Source organism: Bos grunniens, chromosome 2 (assembly GCF_055505025.1).
Source record: "Bos grunniens cultivar Pamir isolate PY7600 chromosome 2, Bosgru_T2T1.0, whole genome shotgun sequence".
Lineage (NCBI taxonomy): Eukaryota > Metazoa > Chordata > Mammalia > Artiodactyla > Bovidae > Bos > Bos grunniens.
This window is the reverse complement of record NC_141166.1, coordinates 65173076-65196323: the sequence shown is the minus strand read 5'-3', so window position 1 is coordinate 65196323 and position 23248 is coordinate 65173076. Positions and strand designations below refer to the sequence as shown.

Sequence of the window (23248 nt, the reverse complement as noted above, 5' to 3'; positions counted from 1 at the left end):
CTTTATTGTCTGAGCCATCAGGGAAGCCCTAAAGCCCAAGCTACATGAAATTAGACTTGAATCTCCTAACTCCCCCTGCAGGTCTTTTCACAGCACTACAACTTCAGTATTTAAATATTCAGAGGAATCCGTGTAATGGGAAAACATGCCTGAGGAGGAGCCTTTAGAGTACAAATCTCATTATTGTCCCATTTCTGATTGTCAGTATGAAGTGTATCAAGCCTTTAAGGATAATTAACGGACTGAAGGAGAAAAATGCCATTTTTAAAAAGAGAAGGAGTAAGGGCGTAACATTTATGAAACATCTATTGTGGACTTGTTAGTAAACCAAATTCTCACAATAATCTTATGAAACTGTTATTAAAATTTTCCCGAAGATGAAAAACTGAGGCTTACAAAACTTGTTTATTTACAGAGATAATTAAGTAGCTGAGAAAGGATTTGAAGTCATATTTATCTGACTCCAAAGCCTTTGTTTCTCTACTGAAAAGTATTGCTTCCCAAGAGACAATGATATAGATACACAGGACTTATAAAAATGAACATACTGAGGAGAGGGGGTGATCATGCCATAAAATTACCAGCAGTGATCAAAAGGAATTTGGTAATATTCCTAAAAAATGAATTGTTGTCAATTCTTATTAGTTAACAGCTTTTTTCATCTTAAAGCTTATATATGTTATTTATACATGTACGTGTATAAATGTATGTTGCGTGTGTATATATATATATATATATATATATACACACACACACATATATACACACTATATACTCACTTTACGGGATCAGAATTAATATTGTCTAGGCACATAGCTACTGATATCAGTTTAACTGATAAACTAAAAAAGCACTTAGCATTTGATTTTAGAGTTATATGTGGAAATACAGAATCATAATTGACTATCCTTTGCTTTAGAATCTCCCCTGGCAACGAGTTCCAGTGCAGCAAACAAAATTACTTAAAGGCTTTGAATTTTGAAATTTCTTCTGCTTTGATTTAAAACTTATTTATCAGAGCTTTAGCTGTCAGCATAATGTCTTATATAATAATTTTGTTCAGTAAATATGTATTGAATGAGAGGGCAAAATAATGAGTAAATGGCTATAATTCATTATCCATGATTTCTTTAATTTCATACACACTTAATGGTGATGTACCTTGGTGGCCTTTAGCAGCATGATTTCAATAGAGCCTTGATCCTTATATTACTTGTGTGCATCAAGGGTAATGTATTTACTTTTTTGTTTCCCCCCAGAGTGAATTATAGTGCCTTTCAGTGAGACAAAGAGTGGACTAAATTGATTATTCTTACACTTATTCTTTCTTCAGTTTCATCCTTCTGATGATAGTTTTGTTATGGTTATGATATTTTACTGGTTTATTACTATTTCCATATCCCCTAACCTTGTGACTTTGAAATTTGAACCTATATCAGAAACACCTGAAGGCTTTTCACAGTTCAGGATTTCTGGACCCTATGCTTAGAATTTCTGATTCAAAAAGTGTGGGGTGGAGCTCAGTAATTCACACTTCAAACAAATTCCGCCATAATGCTAGTGCTGCCAGTTCAAGGAACCACATTTTGAAAACCACTGCTCTAACCCAGTGGGCTGTTAATTAAGTAAGAAATGATTCATAGAAAATAATTTAGTGTACTATTTGAGTTAATTTTACCATAACTCAGTATTCTTGAATTATTTTATCCAGTTTGAGGAAATATAGCAGTTACATTGAGGATGATTTATTTTGACACACCACATTTTAGTACGACATGATTGCTGAAATGCTTTTATTTTCTGTCATGTTCTTATAGTATTTCTCTCACGTTCCATCTGTTTCTACTGTGTACCTCAATTCAACTCTTACTACCTTTTGTATAAGCCTCTTCAGTAGTCTGCCAAATGGTAGATCTTTTTTTTTTGTTCTCTCCTGGTTTCATTTGCGGAGGGAATGGCAGAGGGATCTGGGGTGCAGAGAAGTATTTCACAGAGAATCAGTAACATATACAGAGTTCCACAGTGAAGAGAGAGGATTGATTTTTCTTTTTCAGTTACCAACTATTTATTGAAATGGTTTATTTTTTATTGTGCAACCTTCCTAAACTCACTTACTGATTCTAGTCACTGTTCGTAAATTCCCTAGAATTTTCTACAGAGATTGTCATGTAAACATATGGTCAATTACGTTTATTTAAAAATTTTTAACCAACTCTGTATTCAAGAAAGAAACCAGGATACACGATTGTGTATCAACCTGGTATCATAAGGCCTTCCTAAATTCACTTATTACTTCTGGTATCTTTTTCTTCATTGATTCCTTAGAATTTTCTGTGTAAATCATGTCATATGTGAATAGCAACAGTTTTACTTCTTCCTTCCCAGTCTTTATTTATTTATTTTTTTGCCCATTATTTTTTCATTCTTTGTTTCATGAAAGCTGAGACTATGAGGATACTGATGAATAGAGGTGAAGGGAACAAACTGCCTCGCCTGTTCTCTGTCAGAGGAAAGTACTCAGTGTCTCACCATTAAGGATGCTTTTACCTGCTGGGTTTGTTTTTTTTAAAAAACAGTATAATTAAGGCATAATTGGGTAGTTTAGTTGCTAAGTTGTGTCTGACTGTTGCAACTCCATGGACTGTGCAGCCTGCCAGGCTCCTCTGGCCAAGGGATTCTCCAGCAAGAGTACTGGAGTGGGTTGCCATTTCCTTCTCCAGGGGATATTCCCAACCCAGGGATTGAACCCAGGTCTCCTGCATTGCAGGCAGATTCTTTATCACCTGAGCTACAAGGGAAGCCCAAAGGCATAATTTACATAGGATAAAATCCAACATCCGTTCATAATGAAAACTATCAGCAAACTTGGAAAGGAACATTACCGCTGTGATAAAGGACGTATACTAAGCACAGGTGCATCAGGTAACTGTAGAGTAAAAGCACAATGATATGTCACTGCACATCCATTGGAATAGTTAAAAGATGAGAGTCTCACAGTACCAGGTTTTGGCTAGGATGTGGAGCCACTGGGACTTTAAAAGGATACAACCACTTTGGAAAGTATAGTTTGGCAGTTTCTTATAAACTTGAACATAGGTTTAATACATATCTCCAAGCAGTCCTACCTTTGGGGTATTTATCCAGGAGAAAATGAAAACACATTCTGTGAAACTTTGTATACAAATGATCATAGTAGCTTTATTCATAATAGCTCATTCCTGAATTAATTTCAGCATCTATCAGTAAGTGAATGGATGAAAAATAATTGTTATGTTTTTACATAGTGGAATATTATATGGTATATACTCGATTATTCTATTCATAGTAAATTGTAGAGCAAGCAAAACTTGTCCATAGTGACTGAAAGCAGATCAGTGATTGCCTGGGGGGTTGAGGGGCTGATTGCGAAAGGATACAGGGAACTTCTCAGCGTTGTAGAAAGAGGTCGGTAGTGAGGCCCTGCATGACTTGGACTGTGGATGGAGAATGAGTGCCGTCTGGCTGGACCCACATCCGTATTCTGCTTCCCTTTGGGTGAACGGTTATCTCAGTTATCGGAAATGAATATCATTTCCTTATATTTCCAACTGCTTCTTTTTCCTGGGGTTTTGGGATCTTCCTGTGCATGCACAAGCTGAACCGTCAACCAGAGTTGTGATGGCTTTTATATCTAGACTTGAGTTAAATGCTTCTACTGTTTCCTGTCTATCAGGATTTCCTCCTCAAGGATTTCCTCCGCCTGAACTCTGTCCATTGACACCTCAAGTTAGTGAGACTGTCCCCTACCTTGTGCTGGATTTGAGGTTGCCCTCAGGGAAAAAACTGCAAATGTATAAATCTCACCCATTGCAGTTTTTCTGTTTTTCAAGATTAAACTTGGGTACTGTTTCTTCTGCCTGATTTTGGTTGCTTTCTAATGTCAAATATTGTACATACACACAGAATAAAAATGAGTGCCATGAGCAGACAAGAAATTTTAAGGACTTCTTAGATTCTGTGCTTACAAGGATTAGTGGAAGAATCAAATAGAGGGAATCAAAAAGAGAATGTAGAAGAGAAATATGGGGGAAGTGGGAGAGTTTTCAGGGTGATGCAGTACAGTTTGTCAAACAGTTCACTGAGAAACTGTTTGAAACATCTAGGCTCTTAACCCCTCAGGCAGCGTGTACTGTTCTTTGTAGAATAAATATATTTGTATGTTTGGCATGAAGGTGCAGAGAACTATCTTCTTAGCGATATGATTAATCTGCCTTGAGAGTCCAAATGAATCTTTTGGAAAACGTTTTACAACTAGTAGGACTTAAAACTGAACAAACAAGTGTCGATCACTTTCTATGTACTGATTAGGGAACATAATCCAACAAAATAGCAAATTAAATAGATTTTCTTTTGAAAACCCAAATCCATTAAATATCTATGAATAAACTTTTGATATTACAGGTATCAGAACTTATAGGAAGAAAACCATAAAACTTAACAGGAAGAGATACTAGACGACATGAGTAAATGAAGAAATAGCCTGTTCAGGATGAGAAAGAATGTTATGAAGATTTCACTAACAATTGCTAGTTAGAATCTGAACTGAATTTTTGGGGTGGAGTGAGTGAAGTTGACCCCATCACCCTCAAGTTCATCTTGCTCCATCTTCATGGTTTAAGTCAAGAGTATACCTTCTGTCTAATTGCCATCACTGAGGAAATCTGTGATATTTCCCAGTGCTTGTTAGTGTACTTCTCTAAGCTGTGCCAGCCTCACATATCTTGTATATTTAAACATGTGGATCTATGATATCAGAATGTTTTGAAGGGGAACTAAGTGAGGAAGGCAGGCTATGGGGAATTAAATGGTCCCAAATTTTGATTTTAGACAGACAGTAAAATAAATATAATTTATGCTTTTTTTCTAGAAAATGTGCAGGAAAAAAATCACTAGATTAATAAATACATGGGTTAGAATGTGGATAAATGGGTGGATACCTAGGGGGAACAGATGTGTTAAGTAGGGATAAAACCATCTGATTATTGGCACAGAAATAAAAACTGCTGAGTCATTCAACAGGGTTAGTTAGCCCTTCACCAGATAATTTTAGTAGATGTTATATGCTATATTTTGTGCCGGGTACTCACCCTTTCAGCTTTGAATAAATCAGATATTATTCCTTACCTTAACGAGTTCATAATCTACAAAAGGAGATAGGCAATAAAAAGTAAAACAAACACATTGCAATTAAAATGTTACAAAGGAATTTAATGTTCCTTACCAGAAGGAAAATAACTAAGTAGATAGGAGCTTTGTGATATATTTTTGATAGGGCAGTCAATGAAGGCCTTTCTAATGAAGTGAAATTTAAGTTGAGACAGATAACAAAAGACATCAACCATGGTAAAAGCTGGGAAAGGACATTCTTTGCATCAGGATGCTTGGAATTGAGGCATCTTGGAGAAACAAAAAGGAGGCCATTATGACTGAAGCTAGGAAAACTTCAGTGGAAGAAGTTAAGGAGACAAATATATCATTTAAATATGAAATCTAAAAAAAGGATACAAAGGAACTCATCTACAAAACAGAAATAGAATCACAGATGTAGAAAACAAACAAGAGTTACAGGGCAGGGAAGGAAGGGGGATAAATTGGGAGATTGGGACTGACATATACACACTACAGTATATAAAATAATTAACCAATGAGGACCTCCTGTATAGCAGGGGAACTCTACTCAATACTCTGTATTGGCTTATTTGGGAAAAGTATCTAAAAGAGAGTAGATATGTGGATATGTAAAAAAAAATTTGACAGCCACAGATCTGGAATTGTCAAATCTGAACTGGACACCTATTTTGATGGGTATTGTAAGGCTTCTAAAACTTAGCAGGAGTCTAGAATTGCCTCTTTGAAATATACATTTTTTAAATTAACTGAGGCAAATAAAACATTAAAGAAATAAAAAAAGAAGAGGTAAGGAGAGACCATGTAAGCCATAGTAAGGCCTTTGGATCTTACATTAAGAAATTATCAACAGATACCAAGCAAAGGAGTGACACTTTTAAAAGACTATGCTAGGGACTTCTCTGGTGATCTGGGGTTTGGGATCTTCCTGTGCATTCAAAAGCTGAACCGTCAACCAGAGTTGATCCAGGAGGCCTGGGTTCAATCCTTGGTAAATTAGATCCCATGTGCTGCAACTAAGAGTTTGCATGCCACAACGAAGGTCAGAGATCCCAAGGGCCACAACTAAGACCCAAAAAGAAAAAAAAGTAGGACTAGCTTCTGGAGGATGAAGGATGAGAGGAAGAGAAGAGACAGACTACGATTATTAAGAGGCTAAAGGATGGTAGCAGAGTAGGTGGAGAAGAATTGTTAAGTTCTAGGGATGATTTGGAGGTAGAATTACTTGGATTTGATGTGTTGGATGTTTTGGACAGTGGAAAGAAAAGACTTGTGGATTACTCTCAGCCACTTGTTGTGTGCACTTTATTGGGTCAACTGTGGGTGGTAGCAGGATACTTTATAAGTAACAATATATAAGCTTATATTTTTCTAGTGCTTTGAAAATACTGCTGTATCTATGACCTCGTTTTGTGTTTAATTTTTTTAACTGAAACATTGGCTGTTGAAATGTTTTCTGAATTTATAGTTTTCCTGAAATAGAGCTTAAGTGGTATTCAGAAGTGTTTAGACTATTTGAAATTTTCATATACAAAAAAGCAGTCTTTCTCTAAACATTGTCTCTTAAAAAAATTAGTGTGGGATGTTTTTAGGGGGAGTGTTTTGTTTTCTTTTTTGAGGAATAGAGAAGGAGTTAACTTTTTTTCATAAGAGTAGATTTTCATGATTTGTAAATTTTGTCTGAATGAGAGCATAAAGCCAAGAGTATTTTTATGAGAGATAAAGAGAATTTTTAAAAATTGATAGGCTGTTAATACTTAACAGAATCAATTCATATTGTAGTGATGAAGCATTTTTATTTTTGGAATAGAGGTTATTACACACTATAACTTAATGAGAAATTTAAATCAAAATCTTAAATCACAAATATATTCAGTACTTTCTTGTAGAATTTTGTTACATTTGATATGAGTGTGTAATTTAGTGATTTTTTCCCCCCTCACCTAGTAGGCCTTTTCAAAAAATGCAATTTTTAGCATTAATCTTCAAATGGAATAGATTTGCAAGAATTGATGTATTAGTTCCTCAAGGAAAAAACAAATCAGTCTTACTTATTTATCTTTCAGAGGTGGCTGGATCCAAACAAACCAATAAGGAAGCAGCTAAAGAGTGAGCAAACATATTTACTTGATGTTATACAAATATACTTTATAAAGATAAAGGATTAATATAATCTGATTAATTAGAACTGCTTTTATTAATTCTAGGAGGATCTCCTTACAGTTTGAACTTTAGAGTCAAATTTTTTGTAAGTGACCCCAACAAGTTACAAGAAGAATATACAAGGTGGGTTTATGGAGCATATTTTTACTTGAAAATATTGTCAAAACTCTTACAAAATTTTGAAATTAGGCAAAAATACATGACCATGACATAGTTCTGAGCTTCCCTGCCAGCACACAGAATAGGTTGTGGATGTTTTAAGATAAATTTCCTCCTCCACTTTTAGATGGCTGGGAGAGATTTAGGAGGTTGTAACCCTAGGGCCAGCTCATCCAGCCGTAAGCAGCTTCCTGAACCATGTAAATACTAACTTTGTGAAAAATGGTTCAGAAGCACTGCTGTCACTAATTGTAGTAATTAGATGATGCTGCAGTTGTATTCCAGGGATTCTGCATAGTGACAGTTATCCAGTTTTTTTTCTCCCCCTTGTGAAAGCATATTCTGTATTTTACTTCCGTTGAAGAGAGCATAGACTTTATTAAATGCATAACCATTGTGTGTAGGAGTGATGGTCAGGAGGTGTCTTTGTAGAGCATGCTGGCAGAGAGTTCACTAGCACATTCAGGCTGAAAATCCCCACATCACTGGCCATTTTAAGTTTGATCTTCATTTACAATTAATCCTGTTGTCCCTTCTACTTGACATAATGTACACAAGAATGACCCAGATAAGCATTTTGACATCACATAAATGTTAGGTGAACTGTTTAAGGTAGAAATCATGGGGAATAATCGCAGTGTGGTAACTGTCATTATTAAAATAACTTGAATGATAACCTTACATATTGCTTGAAAGACAGAATTAGTAGTTTTTGTTTTTAAAGACAGAATTAAAAATTAGTATATTATACCTTCCACATGATATAAGAATATAGGTCATTGACTATATTCAGAATTACTCTAAAAGATAGGTGACAAATTAAATATCTGAATCCCATGGACAGAGGAGTCTGCTGGGCTACAGTGCATGATGTTGCAATTAGTCTGAAAACACTGAAGCGATTTAGCACGCACACACACCCCTAAAGCTATCTGTAGGTAGGCTGTTAGATGTTAATGTTTTCATTATCCTTTAGAATACTTTGGTAAAGTGGAGAAGCAAAGCACTGTTGAGAGTCCTTTGCTATGTGTTTGTTGTGGGGCAGGGTGTTACCGTTTTTATAACAACTCAGGAATATAGATCCAGGATTAGGTAGTCCTAACCTTTGACACTAATAATGTCCAACATAATTTATCTTGAAAGGCAAAGTTGTATCATATGAAAGCCTTAGTTTAATATTGTAACTCTTAATCAGTCAGATTTTGTTGTTGTTAAATAATTAAAATAATAGGATCTTTTGTCTTAATAAATAGTTCTCAGTATAATAAAACTTTCCCAAATTTTGGATGAACTTCAAGGAAACTGCTCTGAATTACTGAAAATTGGGAATTATAAAGCATTTTAAAATGCATTTTTTACTGGTACATGGAACTTGAAATCAAATAACCAAGTATTCCATAATATGTATTTATGTAACTAGTTTTTAAATGTATATGAAAAATAAAAGACCAGTAATTTTTAATTGGATTTCTAATGTGTTTAATGTTTATGAAAACATTGTTAGCATAAACAATTAAAATGTCAATTTTAGCTATATTCATAATTTACTTCACTCAAAACAGTGTCTTTAAATTTCTTAATAAGCTTGATGTGTTGGTTCTTTTATAGCCTGTGTTGAAACATAACCAGGGAATAAATGTTTCACTGATAATTAAAGTCAAACTATCTTCATGAAGTAGAATAAAGTAAAATCACGTTTGGTAGTAGTAGTGGAATTGTGCTAAAGTTTATCAGTCTAAAATATGTTTTCCCTAGAAATAATGCATTATTTTAAAAATCCTTTATAATGTAATGTCCTGGAATCTTGTAACTGGTGCTTTTTGGTAAAATGAGTAAATGGCAAATTTTAATTTTATTACCATTTGTACATCAAGGATTTTCTACCCTATTTACAAGTTAGAATCACCATAGGGGAGCTTTAAAACATGCTGATACCATGGCCAGACCCCTAGATATTCTGATTTAATAGGTATCAGATGAGACCTGGCTTCCAGGTGGTTCTATTAATAATATGCAGCCAGGGTTTAAAAAAAAAAGACTCCTTTAAAACTTTAGTGGTTATGGTCATGAGTAGGGTAGGACACCCTTAGCCACAGTTGCTCAGTTTTAAGGACTGCTTTAAACCCCACAAAAAGGAAGTCTGCTGTGCTTCCTTGCCTTGAGATTCTTTTTTGTATTAGTGGTTAAAAAAAGAAAAAAGAATTACAGACCTTTCATCAGGTTAAATGTCATTTGTATTAATAGGTGCTGGCATAACTAGAGTTGGCATTTTCTTAGGAGTCATTACAGTACACTGGAGAAGGCAATGGCAACCCACTCCAGTGCTCTTGCCTGGAAAATCCCATGGATGGAGGAGCCTGGTGGGCTACAGTCCGTGGGGTCGCGAAGAGTTGGACACGACGGAGTGACTTCACTTTCACTTTTCACTTTCACACATTGGAGAAGGAAATGGCAACCCACTCCAGTGTTCTTGCCTGGAGAATCCCAGGGACAGGGGAGCCTGGTAGGCTGCCGTGTATGGGGTCGCATGGAGTTGGACACGACTAAAGCGACTTAGCAGCAGCAGCAGCATTACGATACAAACGACATTTCTTTCATACCTTTTTAGTGCTTAGTATATTCAGTACATAGTAGGTGTTTAGTGCATGATATGTTATTATATTATTTTTACAACTTAAACAGATTGTCTCTACGTTTAGGTCAGTCATTATTAATCTATCTTAAAGGTCTTTAATTGTCTTTAAAAATTGGACTTTTATCACCATATTTAGGGCCCCTCGGATACATATACTAGGCAAGTGATATTACTTCCTTTTTACAAATAGAGAAACTAAGGCTCCACCAAATTTTAAGTAATTTGCCAAAGATCATAGGCTGGTTTAACTTAGGACTTTAATTCTGGTTTCCACTCCATCAGTTCTTACTGTTCAGTGTGTAAATCAAAATTCAGGAAGCATAGATGTTATTTGTATAGGATTTACAGTATTATATCAAGGATATACACATTTCAGTCTTAACTATAAGACTGTTTGCCACCAGAGATCTTTAACTTTTAATTATGAAATTAAGTAAACCAGATAGAAATATGTTGTCTTGGGTTGAGTACATGGATAATATTGTAATACTATATATTAAGCCTCACAAGGAGTTTATGTACTTCATTAATATATGAAGCCAGGATATTTGTATCAGCTGTTTTATATCTGATTCTCTGAAAAATCTTAATTACATTCTTTGGTAATTTGATTGTCATGGAACTCTTTAATAACTGGAATAGCCAAACAACTAAAATTTTAAATAATTTTGAGTCTGTGGTGTACTTTTTTTAGTGGGGTGAAATGAAAGTCTTAATTCTCTGTTTAAACATTAAAAGCCACACAATTTTATCTTCTGCCCACATGATACAGCACAGGTGCCTTTACCCAGGCACCAATAAACCCAGTGAGGGAATGACTGTACCCACCAGAAGGGACAGAAGGGCAAGGCCATCTTGTGAGCAACCTTGGTATTCTTAGTATAGGATACTTAAATTTTTGTTGGTTTTAAAGGAAATTGGCTACTTGGCAATTTTAATAGTAGAGCAACAGTAAGGAAGGGAACTCCACCCCCCCCCCCCACCCCCGCTGCCCCCGATCAAAGAGAACTGTCTTAACTCAAATGAAGATGGAAAAGTGCTTTTCTACAGTTAGCAACTTCTTGTTGCCTGATGCTGTAGTGAGCAACATAGGCTCACTATGTTGAGCTGGCCTCCTGGCTCAGCAGAAAGAGTGACTTTCTTCAGTTGATCGCTAGTATGTTGCTACTGTCAGTTCTCTGTGTCTCTTGACTTACATTTCCTGTGCTTTCCAGTTCTACTTTTGGCAAACACCAATCTTCAGAGTATTTCTCCCTCATCTTCTTCAGTCATGTAATTCTTAAAATCATGAGAGTTTTATAATAGAAGCTAGGAAACAAAATATTTGAAGTATAAAATTTCATTTATCAAAGAATTCTAAATATTTGGATTCATGAATTTATGAAAGTTTATTTTAAAATATCTTTACATGTGCTAATATGTTCATTATAAAAGCAAATATTTCAGTTTTATTTGTTAATGTAAATATACAGTTTTTAAAACTCTAAATTTTGTAATTCCAATAAATACTAATTTTCTTTTTTTCCCCAAGGTACCAGTATTTTTTGCAAATCAAACAAGACATTCTTACTGGAAGGTGGGCTATTTTAAATTTTTAGTAATGGGCTTTAAAAATACTTTTAATTCTGCATTTAGTAGTTTGTGATCATTGCAAACAGATTATCTATTGAAAGATGGCTCTATGTAGCATGAATTCCTTTCATCAGATAAGTTCATTACTTAATAGTTAAACATGTAAATCACCTGGAAACTTCAAGTGTGAATAATATAATTTAAATTATAGTGCTTTTAAAATTATTGTGTTTAACCTTGGGTTATTTTCTGTTTTATTTTATTAGATTGCCCTGTCCTTATAATACTGCTGCTCTTTTGGCTTCATTTGCTGTTCAGTGTAAGTATCAGCCCAGTTTTTGGCCAAATAGCATATGATTGCATGGTTTCTGTTGATAGAGCATTACCTTTAATGTATGAGTTATTCAGACGTATGTTACCATACAGAAAAAAGTGACTGCACAGAAAACATAATAAAACATCCAATTAGCAATTACTTTAGTTCCTGGAAAGACTTTTCCTGAAGTTGTTTCAGACCTAGAAAAATGTTAAATGTGTCATTATAACTTGCTTAAATGGTAACAGTAGAAACAGATATTTTACTTCCAGAAATATAATGGAATTCATGACATTGTTGATTTGGCAGTAAAACTTGAATATTTGTTTATAAAGTGTTAATATTTTTTCCATTTATTAGCTGAACTTGGAGACTACAATCAATCAGAAAACTTGTCAGGCTACCTCTCAGATTATTCTTTCATTCCTAATCAACCTCAAGATTTTGAAAAAGAAATTACAAAATTACATCAGCAACATATGTAAGAATTTATTTACTTTTCTGCTTACTTAGTAAACTTCTTGATGATATCTCTTCTAGAGAAATGTTTTAAATTATTTCTAATGTGGTTTTATTTACTTTATATAGAACAGTTACTATTATATAAAATAGTATGATTACTATAAAGAAATGTAGGTAATTTATACTAAAAAATATCACTTATTTCATAGAATGCATGCATGCTCAGTCATGTCCAACTTTTTGCAACCCTGTGGACTATAGCCTGCCAGGCTGCTCTGTCTGTGGGATTATCCCAGCAGGAATACTAGGGTAGGTTGCCATTTCCTTCTCCAGGGGATCTTCCTGACCCAGGGATTGAACCCACCAGTCCTGTGTCTCCTGCATTGCAGGCAGATTATTTACCTGCTGAGCCATCAGCGAAGCCCATTTCATAGAATATATGAGGCTTATTTTCATGTCTGTTAAGAAACATAAAGCTATATGTAAATAGACATAGCATTTGCTATTCTACAAAGTTGCCAGTTCTTTAAAAAGGAATTTTAGAATATTAATAATGTACTCATAATATACAGATCAATCTACTTAGCATTCTTTTCTAGTTTTTAGCTGTGTGAAAGAAATCCATTCTGTTCGGTAATGACTCTATGTTAGTCCAACTCTTTGCAACCCCATGGACTGTATAGCCCACCAGGCTCCTCTGTCCATGGAATTTTAAATGAATAAAAAACATTCTTTTGAAATAGTAACATTTTTCATTCATAACAATATTCAGCATTGATATTTTGTGAGTCTAATTTTCTGTGACATGAGTTTTCAAGAAGAGATTCATTGCTTTGAATAGAAAGTTGTATTGTTTATTGGTTCAGAGTTCAGTTTTGCTTTACCACACTTTTCAAAATACTCCTGGAGTATTTTGCAGTGTTAAGTATTGATTGAAAGACTAGATTCTAAGAGCCTGAATCAGACTCATTCAATCTGGTTTGAAATTCTAATGAGGCAGCTTACTATCTTAAAACCTTGGCCCAATCACTCTATTTCTCTGTTTCCTTATATGTAAATTGGGGATGATAAAGTGATCTACCTCTGGTGTTATTTTACGGATCAAGTGAGTTTATATATACAAAATACCCAGAATAGTGCTTGGCACATAGTAAGCACTGAAGAAATATTAACTCTTAGTAAAAAGAAACTTACTTTCATTGAGTAATGGCCCATGTGTCAAAAACAGGTTAGCAAACTATGACCCCCTGCCGCCTTTTGTATGGCCTACAGGTTAATAAAAATGGTCTGTACATTTGAAATGGTTGAAGAAAATCAAAAGAAAAATAACATTTCATGGCACATGAAAGCTTGAGAAATTTCACTTTTCCATGTCCATAAATGAACATTGGCACACAGATTCCCTCATTGTTCTACATTGTTAACAGCAGAGCTGAGTTGTTGAAACAGAGACCTCAATGGCCTGAAAGCCTGAAGTACTAGCTGTCCAGCTCTTTCCAGCAAAGGTTTGCTGACCCCTAATCTAAAATAAGACTGATGACTGAAAATTTTAATAGATTGGCTTCATGAGGTGTGGGGGCTGTTTTGTTCTAAAAGTAAATGTCATTTATTATAAAAGTTCTACACATAGCATATCTGAACTAAGGGTTTGAAGATAAATCAGATTTTTAAAAAATTTACCAATAATGAAAAGCCTCTTCTGTTAGAAGAATGTTTGTACATTTTACAAAGTGTTGGTTATTTTGCCTTTAAGAAATGATTCTGCAAACTTTTAAAGAAAAAAAAAATGGAATCAACCAGTTTAACTGTGGGGCTTGGAGAAAAAGTAGAGTATTTACTTAACTTAATTGAATTTTATAGAAAACTGAAGTATATCTGCTTTTTTTTTTTTTTTTTTTTTTGAGGAGTCCTATTTTTATGTTCATACATTGGCAAGCTGCTTACTCCCTTTTCTGGTATCATTAATGAATGGTTATCTTTGCATTTTTAATTTGGTGCTTTTGCTCTGCTAGAGCCTGATATCAGATAACCAAAGTTGTTAGAACTATATATAATAGAACCTTTTTAAAGGCTTTGCATTTACAGTAGTAGTTCTCACACTTATGTTCATAAGAATCACTGGAATATGTCTTAAAATATAAACGATTTGAACCCCTTTTATTCTAATACTGGGTTGTATAGAACAGTACTTCTGAAACTATCTGTGACGGAAGGCCAGTTTTCCCCACAGTCTCTCATGGAACAGTACTTCTGAAAAATATAATAAAAATGAATCACTCGAAAAACAAAATGGAGAAATAAACAAAGGCTTTAAAAATTACAGTTGCTTTTTGTTGTCGTTAGATGCAACAGATGTAAAATAACTCTGCCAAAGTGCTACGAAAGGCTTTGACGCTCTTAATTTCTGTCCTTGTTACGAGTCAACACCTGTCTGGGCACCACACCCTGAGAAACCCTGCTCTGGAGCTCGCCCCAAAGACTGCATATGTCAGAAGTACCTTGTGTGATTAAAATGCACATGTGGAGTGTAGACCAAATTTTGAAGAATACTTGTTTTGGTCTGAGAGTGACTTTGTAACATACATAAGTATAGCTTGGAACTTTAAAAACTTGACCCATTCTTGTGTTTCTGGAAAATAAGAACATATTCTACAAAATAGTTAGCATTACTGAAAATGTACCCTCCAGAAAAGGTAGCTGTTACTGTACATAACTAAGAGGAATAGTCGTACATTTTGTATTTTGTAAAAGATTTAATTAGAATGCTGAAAATTTTCTAAATAACCTTTATGTAACTTGGTCATATTGTGATTGTTACAGTTTTTAACCTAGTGATGTTTTTACAGAGGCTTATCTCCTGCAGAAGCAGAATTTAGTTACCTGAACACAGCACGTACCTTAGAACTCTATGGAGTTGAATTCCACTATGCAAGGGTAAGTGAAGAAAACATTCTGATGTTGAGTTAAGCATAAATATTCAGTAAAAAAAAAGTTTTTAATTCCCTGATAGGATTAGGCAACAAATGGAATAGTGAGTGCCACCAACATTGCAGTGACAATGTCCTTTGAATATAAGTAATTTTACTAACCCAGTCACTCAAGATTCATTACCTGACAAGAACCATGAATTTTACATATTATTTTTCTTCAAGGTAGTGTGTTACAAGGATAATTTTTGCTGACCATAAGAGACAGTGCCTTTAGAATTTTTATTTTGCAAACTAAAAATTGTTACAATAAAAGTAGTTATTTGTAGTTTTCATTTTTATGGAAATCATTATTATAAAAGATGATTCCACCTCACTGAGGCCTGTGTTACTACATTCTTTTCATCATCTAGTGATATCATTATAAATTTTTACTTATAAAGCACAAAATCAATTGTATTTGCATATTTTGGTTTTCCCCCTACACCATCCCTTTGTTAACACGAAATTTTATAATTACTGGTTTTTCCTGTATAACACCCTAACTTCTTGTTCACTGTGTCAATTTGATGCTTCCAGAAGACTGTTATCCTCCTACTGTAAGCATACATGTATGTAGCTGTCCTTTGTTTGTGTGCCTCGTCACCTCGATTCCTTTTTATGATTGTTTTATCAAGAGGTTATATTCCTTTAGAAGTAATTATCAAGAGGTTATATTCCTTTAGAAGTACCTGAAGTACAGCTGTTCTCTATACCTGATGAAAAGTGGGATTATAGGTAATCATCAGTTGAATTGGTAAATAGGTTTATGTTTTCTTGGGACAACTACTAAGCCTCATAAGGATACCAGCTTGAAAGGAAGTTAAGTTTTCCTTAGGTAATTGTTCTGAATTTATTTTTGTATACAGACATACACATACCCACAGACAGATAGTAGTTTGAGAACTCAGAGTCCTACTCCATGTAATGGTTTTATATAGGGCTTCTTTTGGCCATTTTCTCGGAAAGGAGGATTGATTAGTTCTTACTTTTCGCAAAGCTTGTGTCAGTCATTCCTTTAAAAAAAATCAAATGACTTGCTTTAGTCACATGACTGTATTTGGTAATTCTGAGCATTTGTGACTTGAAAACCTGTCTGGTTTTCAGACAGGTTTACCTTGAAGTGTTTAAGTAAGTTCCTCTTGAACTTTTTATATTCTTTAAAATGGGCCCTTCACCCTTCCTCTCTCTTTGTGGCTATTACTTTTGGACACAAGTTGTCACTAGATTTTGTTTTTTTATTATAATACAGCTTAAAACAAATGGAATTGTAAATATGTATACTAGTCTGTGGTTAACAGTAAAAAGACCACTAAAGTCAGTCATTTTAGTCCTGAACAGTTTTCTAAAGGTAGTTTAGACTGCTGTCTGCTTTCTTTGACTGCTGTCAGTGAAGTACAAAGAATGTTTGTTGTTATTCTTCAGTCTCTAAGTCGTGTCTGACTCTGTGCCACTCCTATGGACTGTAACCCACCAGGTTCCTCTGTCCATGGGATTTACCAGGCAAGAATACTGGAGTGCCAGTTTCTTCTCCAGGGGATCTTCCTGACCTGGGGATTGAACCTACATCTCCTGCATTGGCAGGCAGATTCTTTACCACTGAGCCTACCAAAGAATGTTAGATACTCCTTTTTTAAATTAAGTGACATGGTTGGATCTCATACATAATTAACTTTTATTTTTTATTGATTTGTTTTTTTGTTGTTTAAATTATTACATTGTAAAAAAAAACTCAGAAAACCATAAATGTGGAGTACCAAATTAAAGGAATTTTTAAGTATTTTGTACAGACTCCAAAAAAAATGAGCTAGGAAAAGGTGTTTCTATTGTATATGGATATGGAGAACTTAAGAAGATGTGCAGATGTTAAGTGAACATGAAGGGAAATTTTCAGCATCAGGAACAAAAAGGGACAAAGGGAAGAGGGAAGAGGACACATAAAGAAAATACTTGTTTTAACTGAATAACAATATTTAATTGAATATAAAATAATACTTTATTTTGAAAAGCAAGGTAAGATCTTTTCTCTCTGCCTCTAGACTGTAGGCTGAAAAAAGATCAGGGTGGAACCAAGTTATATATAGCAATCTGCAAGATATGAAACATCTTAGAACCTTCTTTGTGGTGCATCTGTTACATGCCTTGTACATTGTAGGCACTGAGGATGACTCAGTGAACAAAATATCAGTCATCCATGCCCTCGTGAAGCACACTAGACAGTGAGGGGAAAAAGTTAGACCTGTACAAACAATTAAACATTTGAGAACATGAAAGGGAAAGTACAGAATACTGTGGGATCCTATGGCAGGAACTTCTAATTGAGCTTGGGAGCAGAGCATAGGGAAGGCTTCTTAGGAGTAATTCACTGAAGCCAGAAAAATGAGTAAGAATTAATTAGCTAAGATAGTAGTTCCCATCATAGACCCATCAAGATGAAGGAAAACCTGAAATCAAGAGGGAACATGGCTTGGTTGAAAACATGAAGACATTTGGTATGCCTAGAGGATTATATGAATAAGAGAAGTGTAGAAAAGTAAAGAATGAATGACAACTTCACGATTAAAGGGAAGGAAAAAAGATTTGAGGGGAGGGAGCATGGGAATATTTGTTTCTTAAAGTAACACAGTAAATACAGTTTTTCTTGGTGTTCAGTTGTATGAATTTTAACATGTGTAGATTTGTGTAACCACTGCCACAAGCAGAATACAGAACGATTCCATCACCACCACCCCTGCCTTGCCCCTAAAAAACTGCACTCCTGCTCCGCCTAAGTAGTCCAGCCTCATTCTTACCCGCAGTTTCTAGCCACAACTGGCCTATTCCCTGACTCCATAGTTTGTCTTTTCCAGAATGTCTTATAAATGGAATCATACTATAGTATGTAACCTTTTGATACTGGTTTCTTTTACTTAGGGACTTCCCTGATCACTCAGTTGGTAAAGAATCCACTTGCAATATTGGGAGACTTGGGTTCGATCCCTGGGTTGGGAAGATCCCCTGGAGAAGGGATAGGCTACCCACTCCAGTATTCTGGCCTGGAGAATTCCATGAACTATGTATGGTCCATGGGGTTGCAGAGTCGGACACAACTAAGTGACTTTCACTTCACTGCACTTCACTTCACTTATTTTAATTAGAGTAATGCATTTGGGATCGATCTGACATACTGTGCTTCAATAGTTTATGCCTTTTATTGCTGAAGTGTATTCCGTTGTGTGGATGTACCATGGTTTGTTTCTCCATTTACCCATTGAAGGATATCCTGGGTTGCTTCCCTAATTTTTGTTTCTTTTTTTTTAATAGGCCTACTGCAAAAAATCATTTATAATTTCTATATGGGTTTAAATTCTCATTTATGTAGAGTGCAAATCCCAGAAAGGTCTTTCTAGATCATGCAGCAAGTGTATCAGTTCAGATCAGTCGCTCAGTCGTGTCCGACTCTTTGCAACCCCATGAATCGCAGCACACCAGGCCTCCGTGTCCATCACCAACTCTCGGAGTTCACTCAGACTCACGTCCATTGAGTCAGGGATGCCATCCAGCCATCTTATCCTCTGTCGTCCCCTTCTCCTCCTGCCCCCAATCCCTCCCAGCATCAGAGTCTTTTCCAATGAGCCAACTCTTCGCATGAGGTGGCCAAAGTACTGAAGTTTCAGCTTTAGCATCATTCCTTCCAAAGAAATCCAGGGCTGATCTCCTTCAGAATGGACTGGATGGATCTCCTTGCAGTCCAAGGGACTCTCAAGAGTCTTCTCCAACACCACAGTTCAAAAGCATCAATTCTTCAGTGCTCAGCCTTCTTCACAGTCCAACTCTCACATCCATACATGACCACAGGAAAAACCATAGCCTTGACTAGATGGACCTTTGTAGCTTTATATGAAATTACCAAATTGTTTTCTAGAGTACCTGAGCCTCATTGCATCCCCACCAGCTTATTTACAAGTTCCAATAGTTTTACATCCTTTTTAGCATATGGTACTGCCCGTTTTGTTTTGTTCTTTTTAAGCTTTTCTGATAAGTGTGTTTTATCTCATCATGGTTTTACTTTGTATTTTCCTAATAACTAATGTTGACGGGCTTTCCTGATAGCTCAGTTGGTAAAGAATCTGCCTGCAGTGCAGGAGACCCCGGTTCTATTGCTGGGTTGTGAAGGTCTGCCGGAGAAGAGATAGGCTACCCACTCCAGTATTCTTGGGCTTCCTTTGTGACTTAGCTGCTAAAAATCTGCCTGCAGTGTGGGAGAACTGACTCTACGCTTGTGCATGACCAGATGGTCAATACCAAAATCAGGTTATTGTATTCTTTGTAGCTAAAGATAGTGAAGCTCTATACCGTCAGCAAAAACAAGACCAGGAGCTGACTGTGTCTCAGATCATAAATTCCTTATTGCAAATTTCAGACTTAAATTGAAGACAGTAGGGAAAACCACTAGACCATTCAGGTATGACCCACATCAAATCCCTTACGATTATACAGTGGAAGTGACAAACAGATTGAGGGGACTAGATCTGATGGACAGAGAACATAGTTCTTCAGAACTATGGACAGAGGTTCATGACATTGTACAGGAGGCAGTGATCAAGACCATCCCAAAGAAAAAGAAACACAAAAAGGCCAAATGGTTGTCTGAGGAGGCCTTATAAATAGCTGAGAAAAGAAGTGAAAGGCAAAGGAGAAAAGGAAAGATATGCCCATTTGAACGCAGAGTTCCAAAGAATAGCAAGGAGAGATAAGAAAGTCTTCCTTAGTGATCAATGCAAAGAAATAGAGGAAAACAACAGAATGGGAAAGACTAGAGATCTCTTCAAGAAAACTAGAGATACCAAGGAAACATTTCATGTGAAGATGGACACAATAAAGGACAGAAATGGTATGGACCTAACAGAAGCAGAAGATACTAAGAAGAGGTAGCAAGAATACACAGAAGAACTTTACAAAAAAGATCTTCACGATCCAGATAACCACTATGGTGTGACCACTCACCTAGAGCCAGACATCCTGGAATGCAAAGTCAAGTGGGCCTTAGGAAGCATCACTAGGAACAAAGCTAGTGGAGGTGATGGAATTCCAGTTGAGCTATCAGGTCTGTTCAGTTCAGTTGCTCAGTTGTGTCTGATTCTTTGCGACCCCACGGACAGCAGAATGCCAAGCCTCCCTGTCTTTCCAATGCCCGGAGTTTACTCAAACTCATGTCCCTTGAGTTGGTGATGCCATCCAACCCATCTCATCCTCTGTCATTCTCTTCTCCTCCTGACTTCAATCTTTCCCAGCATCAGGGTATTTTTAAATCAATCAGTTCTTCGCATCAGGTGGCTAAAGGATTGGCATTTCAGCTTCAGCATCAATCCTTCCAGTGAATATTCAGGATTGATTTCCTTTAGGATGGACAGGTTGGATCTCTGTGTTGTCCAAGGGACTTTGAAGAATCTTCTCCAACACCACAGTTGAAAAGCATCAGTTCTTTGGCACTCAGCTTTCTTTATAGTCCAACTCTCACATCCATACACAACTACTAAAAAAACCATAGCTTTGACTAGACGGACGTTTGTTGGCAAAAGTAATGTCTGCTTTTTAATATGCAGTCTGGGTTGGTCATAACTTTCCTTCCAAGGAACAAGCTTCTTTTAATTTCATGGCTGCAATCACCATCTGCAGTGATTTTGGAGCCCAAGAAAATAGTCACTCACTCTTTCTACTCTTTCCCCATCCATTTGCCGTGAAGTGATGGGACCAGATGCCATGATCTTAGTTTTCTGAATGTTGAGTTTTAAGCCAACTTTATCACTCTCCTCTTTCACTTTCATCAAGAGGCATTTAGTTCTTCTTTGCTCTCTGTCACAAGGGTGGTGTCATCTGCATATCTGAGGTTACTGATATTTCTCCTGGCAAACTTGATTCCAGCTTGTTCTTCATCCAGCCCAGCATTTCTCATGATGTACTCTACATATAAGTTAAATAAACAGGGTGACAAAATACAGCCTTGACATATTCCCTTTCCTATATGGAACCAGTCTATTCATGTCCAGTTCTAACTGTTGCTTCTTGATCTGCATACAGATTTCTCAGGAGGCAGGTCAGGTGGTCTGGTATTCTCATCTCTTGAAGAATTTTCCACAGTTTGTTGTGATCCATACAGTAATGGCTTTATCCTAGTCAATAAAGCAGAAATAGATGCTTTTCTGGAACTCTCTTGTTTTTTCAATGATCCAGCGGATGTTGGCAATTTGATCTCTGATTCTTCTGCCTTTTCTAAAATCAGTTTGAACATCAAATATTGTTGATGCCTGGCTTGGAGAATTTTGAGCAGTACTTTGCTAGCGTGTGAAATGAGTGCAGTTGTGCAGTAATTTGAGCATTCTTTGGCATTGCTTTTCTTTGGGATTGGAATGAAAATGGACCTTTTCCCGTCCTGTGGCCACTGCTGAGTTATCCAAATTTGCTCCATATTGAGTGCAGCACTTTCACAGCGTCACCTTTCAGTTGAAATAGCTCAACTGGAATTCCATCACCTCCACTAGCTTTGTTCATAGTGATGCTTTCTAAGGCCCACTTGACTTCGCATTCCAGGATGTCTGGCTCTAGGTGAGAGATCACACCAGTGTGATTATCTGGGTCATGAAGATCCTTTTTGTGTAGTTCTTCTGTGTATTCTTGCCACCTCTTCTTAATATCTGTTTCTGTCAGGTCCCTACCATTTCTGTCCTTATTCTTGCCCATCTTTGCATGAAATGTTCCCTTGGTATCTCTCATTTTCTTGAAGAGATCTCTAGTCTTTCCCATTCTGTTGTTTTCCTCTATTTCTTTGCACTGATCACTGAGGAAGGTTTTCGTATCTCCCCTTGCTCCTCTTTGGAACTCTGCATTCAAATGGGCATATTTTTCCTTTTTTCCTTTGCTTTTCACTTCTTTTCTTTTCACAGCTATTTGTAAGGCCTCCTCAGACAGCCATTTTGCTTTTTTTGTGTTTCTTTTTCTTGGGGATGGTTTTAATCCATGTCTCCTTTACAATGTCATTAACCTCCGTCCATAGTTCATCAGGCACTCTATGAGATCTAGTCCCTTAAATTTATTTCTCATTTCCACTGTATAATCATAAGTGAAAGTGAAAGTCAAGTCACTCAGTTGTGTCCAACTCTTTGTGGTCCCATGGACTGTAGCCCTCCAGGCTCCTCAGTCCATGGAATTTTCCAGGCAAAAGTATTGGAGTGGGTTGCCATTTCTTTCTCCTGGGGATCATCTCAACTCAGGGAACGAACCCGGGTCTTCTGCATTGCAGGCAGATGCTTTACTTTCTGAGCTACCAGGGAAGCAGTGCGGGAGGTATAATCATAAGGGATTTGATTTAGGTCATATGGTTTAGTGGTTTTCCCTACTTTCTTCAATTTAAGTCTGAATTTGGCAATAAGGAGTTCATGATCTGAGCCACAGTCAGCTCCTGGTTTTGTTTTTGCTTACTGTATAGAGCTTCTCCATCTTTGGCTGCAAAGAATATAATCAATCTGATTTCGTGACAATTTTGTAAATACTACCCAGGTCATCCTTAGACTTCTGCCAGCCATTCCAGAAACCTTCTTTACACCCTGTCCCAGCTCCTGCCCACCTTATGTATTTTTTTGTGGTTTTATCACCCAGTGTGTCTTTCTAGATACTATAATTTATTTTGCTTTGTGTTTTGAACTGAATAACTTTAAATGTCTTTTAATGCCTTCTTCCTTTACTGTATAGAATTTTTTTGTTAAAGAACTGGGCCATTTCGCCTTTAGTTTCCCACAGTCTGGACTGTTGATCACATATTCATGGTATAAT

General features: G+C 36.2%; 1 protein-coding gene across 17 annotated transcripts in view; it reads left to right on the top strand.

Annotated features, from left to right (window-relative positions):
* PTPN4 (protein tyrosine phosphatase non-receptor type 4) overlaps positions 1-23248 on the top strand; it is a 190883-nt gene that overhangs the window by 76536 nt on the left and 91099 nt on the right. For 5 of the 17 annotated variants that reach the window (XM_086349434.1, XM_086349416.1, XM_086349472.1 and 2 more), the window contains exons 4-9: positions 7212-7275; positions 7353-7452; positions 11655-11699; positions 11962-12014; positions 12372-12492; positions 15320-15407. In XM_086349434.1, the coding sequence (XP_086205560.1) occupies positions 7212-7275; positions 7353-7452; positions 11655-11699; positions 11962-12014; positions 12372-12492; positions 15320-15407 (471 nt within the window). The remainder of the gene's footprint in view (positions 1-7211; positions 7276-7352; positions 7453-11654; positions 11700-11961; positions 12015-12371; positions 12493-15319; positions 15408-23248) is intronic. The other 12 variants (XM_086349463.1, XM_086349429.1, XM_086349484.1 and 9 more) reach the window with 4 other exon arrangements.